The following is a 5,990-nucleotide window of genomic DNA, read 5'->3' on the forward strand; positions in this document are numbered from 1 at the left end:
TTTAGTTTTTTGCAATTTTCTCTACACCTTCTCAAGGTTGGTTTCAAGGAAGAAAATTTATTCTAAATTATTGAATATGCTAGAAAGAATTTCTTCCATGTTATAGCATGTCATATTTCAGATCTCTTGGTTAAGAATTATGGAGACAATGAAAGTGGTTATAATGTGGGCATTGTTATTAGGGTGGTAGAATCTTATATTTCTTTTTGTTCAAGAAAACCCACACAAAAAATACTTGCTATTGGAAGATTTATAGATGATTATCTTATGCTAGTTGCAAGGGATGAGAACTTTAGTGCAAAAAGTTTTCCATCACTTGCAGAAGCAATGCCAAAAGATGATCGATAGTGTGATAACAACTAATATAAAATCAAGGTATGGAAATTTTTCATGTTCTTGATGTCCATTACATCGTCTGAAAATTGAGTTGCTGAAAGTCTGAGACCTACAACTTCATAAAATAGGATTTACTTTTGAATATAAGAAAAAATAACTATAAGCATTAGTGGTAGAATCTTATCATAGTGTTTTTTTATTGGACATTTTAAAGCTCAGTGGCTTTAAATCTCCTTAAATAAATTTGGGTAAAACAATATTTTGGTTTCTTAACTTTATCAAAAGTTTGTTTTTCATCCCTAAACTTTAACAAGTTTGTTTTTCGTCCTTAAACTATTAAGAAGTTCGTCTTTCATCCCTAAATTATTGAAAATGTTTTAATTTCTGTCCTTTTTTTTTTTTTTAAATCATCCCTAAACTATTGAAAAATGTTTTTTTTCATCTCTATTTTTGTCTCTAATTGTAATAAAAAATAAAAATAAAAAAAAAAAAAAAAAAAAACCTCTTTACAAAGTTTAAGGATGAAAAAAGATCTTTTTAAAGTTTAGGGATCAAAAACAAACTTTTAGTAAATTTTACAACCAAAATAGTATTTTATCCATTAAATTTCAAAACTTAGTCCTACACAATCAATATTGTATTTGAATGATACAACATTTTTATTGATGGACTTTAAGAATTAAACATGTAACCTCATATTTTGACCAATCATTGAAGTAGTTAAATTTAAGTTGCAAATGACCATTCTTTTGGGACCAATTATATAGGCACACTCTAGCTTGAATGAAGAAGATGGAAAAAGTGTGTGTAGGGCCCTGGAAAACTATCACAAGAAGCACATGAGCATGTGATGAAGAATGACCAGTTGCCCTTGAAAATAACAACATGATTCATCTTCTTAGAGCAAGGTAACATGACAAGGTCAATGATAGCTTTTGGAACAAATTACCAAAGAATGAAGACTTTGGTCTTTATGAGAGTTTCTAAAGGTTTAAAAGAGGAAGGGATGAATTCATAGAAAGAGATAAAATAATGTAGGGAGAGGTTGACACAATGTGGGTGCAACTGTATTTATTCTTCTTAATATTTTGCAGTTTTGATATTTACTAGCTGTGAACCCGCACGTTGCGCGTGATAATTATTTTTATGGTGGTTATATTAATTTTTTTTTTTTTTTTACAATTTAAACTAATGTAATAAAAAGTAATGTATTTCGTAATCATATTTTTATTTATTATAGGAACACTCATAAATATAATATAGAAACAATCATAAATCATAAATATAAATTTTGTCGTGCCAAAACGAAAACAGTACAATTTCTCAGAAATTCAAAAGGCAAGTTAACAAAAATATTCATTTTTTAATAAAAGTTATTTATAACATTTATAAAAAAAAATATAAAATTTGAAAATTATTCTTTTAGTTTTAAACAAACTTTTTCAAACCTTATTTTTTCTGCCTACAATCCAAAATACCAAAAAAATGTAACTAAAAAATTAATAAAACTTAACAATGATTAATTGGACCAATTAGGAAAATAATTTGCTTTTTTTTTTTTTTTTTGAGAAACAATTTGCTGTTGATAATCTATTAAAGTTATTTTCTTTGCAGAAATTGTAATTTCGTCCACTCAAAACATATTATTAGATAAACAATTATTAGCAAAATCTAAGAATTAAAATTTCTATATATGCACTATTATAAAATAATAATAAAATTAAAAATGAAATTGCAAAAGCTAAAATTTGTCACCCATCCAATTATTTTCGTTTGGCTACCTTTTGCTTTTCTCTAAATAAATTGCATTATAGAGTACTTCTAATACAACTATTAAGAGTACTTTGTCCACCACAAACGATTAAAAAAACAAACAAATATTAGTAAAATCTTATAGTTTAACATCTAAATTGAGCACTATAAAAAATCATGCTATGTAATAAAATAAATACAAAATTACAATAAAAACCAAATTATCCAAATCATTTTATGTAATAGAATAATATTATATTTTATATGCTATATTTAATTCTTTATAACATAATAGGATAACATTTAACAATCAAAGAGAACAAAAAAAATAACGACGACAAAAATTTCAAAAACTAAACTAAATCGCATTAACCCAAAATAGAGTTTAAAAGCAGAGATGCAAGAAAAACAAAAAATAAAAGTTTTTGAGAGAGAGAGAGAGAGAGAGAGAGAGAGAGAGAGAGAGAGAGAGAACCTTTTTATTGAGAGGAAAAACTATGCATAAAATGGAAGAGATAGTGACAAATTTATAGTAGAGGGTGTGAATAAGAATAGACAAAAATAGAGGAAGATGAAGAGAAAGAGAAAGAATGATATTAATGTAGAGGATAGTGAGGTGATGAAAATGTAAGGGAGGGAGAAAAGTTAGAAAAGTGTAAATATTAAAAAAAAAATAAATGTTAAAAACAATTATAGGAAAATTGGAAAGAAAAAATATAATGACATAAACGTTGATGTGGCTCAACAGGAGCGTAGCAACAATAAATGTTACATTTCAGCTTTTAGATATATCTTGCTATAGATGTATAAATCAAAAAGTAATAATTATCACACGGTGTGTAGATACACACATTCGGCTAAAATTATGAAATCATGTTTCACCATTTCACTATTATAACTGAGATCATGTTTTTTTCACAGGCTGTGAAATAATAATTAACCTAAATCATATTAATCCCTTATGAATAAATAACACCCACTTCTTCAACCTTAACATCCAAACATATTCTTTTGTTTCCCATATACTCACTACTATCTGAACACAAACAACTTCACAGCTTCCATCAGAATGGGAAAAAAGGCTGTATGAGGCAGCTCAAGCAGGAAACACCCAACACTTGCATCAGCTGCTTACCGAAAACCCCTTATCCTCCATTCTGTTGCTCTCGATTCTACTGAGAATCCTTTACGCATTGCTTCCATTGCTGGCCATATTGACTTTGTTAAGGAGATACTGAGGTTGAAACCAGAATTTACCAAAGAACTGAATTAAGATGGCTTTAGCCCCATGCACCTAGCATCGGCCAACGGACACTTGGATGTTGTTAGAGCTGCTGAAAGTTTACAGGAGACTTTGCCAGTTGGAAGGAAGAGAGAAGAAGAATCCTGTTCCTTATGCAGCTACTAAAGGGAAGGCTGATGTTATAAGTGAAATGCTTTTGGCTTGTCCTGAGTGTGTTGAAGATATGACTGTACAAAAGAAGACAGCTTAGCACCTTGCTGTGAAGAACAGCCAACATGAAGCAGTTGAAGTTTTACTGACATGGGTGAGAGAGATGAAAAGGGAGGACATCTTGAACTTGAAGGATGAGCAAGGCAATACAATTCTTCACCTAGCAACCTGGAAAAAACAACGCAAGGCAAGTACATCTCTGTTTCTCTTTGTTTTGCTGTTCTTTTCAAAAAACAGAATTCGGGAACTGTACTTTCATGGATTCATTTGTTTTGGTTCTTGCAGTCTTGCAGATCACAATTGAGCATTTGACCATTTCTGTTTCTGTATATATATATATATATATATATTTTGTCTGTTCTACTAGGAAGCATAAGAGCATTTTATTTTATTTTATTTTTTCAAAAATCATAAGGAGCATTTGACTTGAGGGCCAGCAACTGGTGGCAGCCTGACAGGCTTGATCACAAAGTTGATGGGGGTGATCACATTATTCCACAAATGCAACCAATTTATAATCACAATAATGTAGTTTGAACTTTGGACGCACAAATTATGGTCAAAGTCAAAACTAGAAGAGATTTCTAGACTGGCCTTATGTTTTTAATTTGAGATGTCATACCACCCACCTTTTGACTGAACTTAAGGCCATATGCCCGAATTTCTCATTTTCCTGATAGAATGTGGTAAACATATAAGCTGAAATTAATCTAATTGGATTTATGTGAACCCGTCCTCTCTTTTTAGTAGGTCTAAACTCTAAAGTAGCCTTTTGACATTAAAATTTGAGATAGTTTTCATTTTGATCTATTACGTTTCAAAATATTTATTTTGATCATTCATATTTGATTCATTTTTATATTGGCTCTTTATTTTTCAAAATTTTCATTTTCATGAAGGGCTAAAATAAAGGGTCAAAATGAACTTTTGAAATGTGACGGCTAAACAAAAAACTAAATCAAATATGAAGGGCTAAAATGAAAATTTTGAAATGCAATCCAAAATGAAAACAACCACAAACTTTAAGGGCGAAAAGTGTACTTTATTCTTTTAGTGGTGTGGGTTCAGGAAGCATATCAACAATAATTTTCCGTCGCAATCCTTCCCTTCTCTCTTCATTTCTTGATCACATGGCAAGAATGGAGTACTACTGGCATTGTATCAACTCAGCTGTCTCCAAGGACACGAGAAATGCTGCAACACACTTTTACTGTTAATTTATTTACAGAACAGTAGGTGCTAGCTTAGACTGGCTGATCATAGCTATGATCATTATGTGTGCTGCACATAGCTATGATCATTATGTGTGCTTATTCATAAATGCTTAAAATGGTAAAATCTTGGCAGGTGATAGAGTTGTTGCTAGGCAAGGAAGCAACCACTTCCCTTGTCCTGGATGTAAATGCTATAAACAAAAGTGCTCTAACTGCTCGATTTGCTACTGATTTTTCCAAGCAAGGCCGGTGAAAGAGAAATAGAGGAGATCCTTAGAGGTGCAGAAGCCATTAAAGCAAGAGATAGAGATCATCATAACATCCTCTCCTGCTTCTTCATTTGAGTTTGGTAACCACATCCAAGTTAGCAACCCTTCAGCTTCAGTGACCTCTCTGGTGCAACCAAAGAATTTGGTGGTGTACTTCAAGTTTAAGAAGGGCCGAGATTCTCCCAGCAATGCTTGTAATGTACTACTAGTTATATCTGCTCTAGTTGCAACTGCAACCTTCCAAGTTGGATTGACTCCACCTGGTGGTTTCTGGCAAGATGGTAGCTTAGCAGGGAGGTCCATTTTGGGTTCTAATAGCGAAGTTACATTTTTACTTTTCGTTCTTTTCAACTCTATTGGCTTCTCAGTGTCTCTTTTCATAATAACCATTCTCGCGACCAACTTTCCATTGCGTTTCGAGCTTCAAATCTGTATGATTGCAATGTTCATCACTTACCCACAGCACCGAATGGTGTAAAGCTCTTGATAATCATATTTACATCAGCCTTGCCTTCAATGGTAGCACTTCTTGCTGATGGGGTAAGATAACTTACATTGAGGCTTAGAAAATTTTACAGATCAAGTTGTGAAGGGTAGCAGTGCTGGGAATATTGTATATTTTTCTCTCTTTTCAGTCAGAAAAAAATAAGATAACGGGAATATTGGATCTTGTAATTGCAATCCTTTCATTACAAGCATAACATTTTCCATTTTTACTATCAAATAGTGCTTCCCATGTACTTTATGAAGTTACCTACATGCTTGTTAAAGCCCTCAATTCTAGGTTGGCTACTTGGCTCTAAGCAAGGAAATTCAAGATTTTTATAATTTATTTGGAAAGATCATTTGGAAGAAATCTGGAATTGTTGTTTTAGCCCAAACGTCCCGTATTTTTTCCAAATAATCTTTGAAGAGACTTCAGAAGTTAAAGCCACCACTAAACCTGTAAGGTAATGAATGGGTAAT

General features: G+C 31.8%; 1 protein-coding gene across 1 annotated transcript in view; it reads left to right on the top strand.

The window, feature by feature from the left end:
- The window catches only part of LOC112019865 (ankyrin repeat-containing protein BDA1), a 13,109-nt gene extending 7,536 nt beyond the window's left edge, over nt 1–5,573 (top strand). Inside the window, 7 exon segments of the mRNA XM_065781566.1 lie at nt 3,147–3,234; nt 3,237–3,414; nt 3,416–3,728; nt 4,889–4,968; nt 4,970–5,085; nt 5,120–5,479; nt 5,482–5,573. Of these exon segments, the coding sequence (XP_065637638.1) occupies nt 3,147–3,234; nt 3,237–3,414; nt 3,416–3,728; nt 4,889–4,968; nt 4,970–5,085; nt 5,120–5,479; nt 5,482–5,573 (1,227 nt within the window).
- The last annotated feature ends 417 nt before the right edge of the window (nt 5,574–5,990 follow it).

Source organism: Quercus suber, unplaced genomic scaffold (genome assembly GCF_002906115.3).
Source record: "Quercus suber isolate HL8 unplaced genomic scaffold, Cork oak 2.0 scaffold_271, whole genome shotgun sequence".
Classification (NCBI taxonomy): Eukaryota; Viridiplantae; Streptophyta; class Magnoliopsida; order Fagales; family Fagaceae; genus Quercus; species Quercus suber.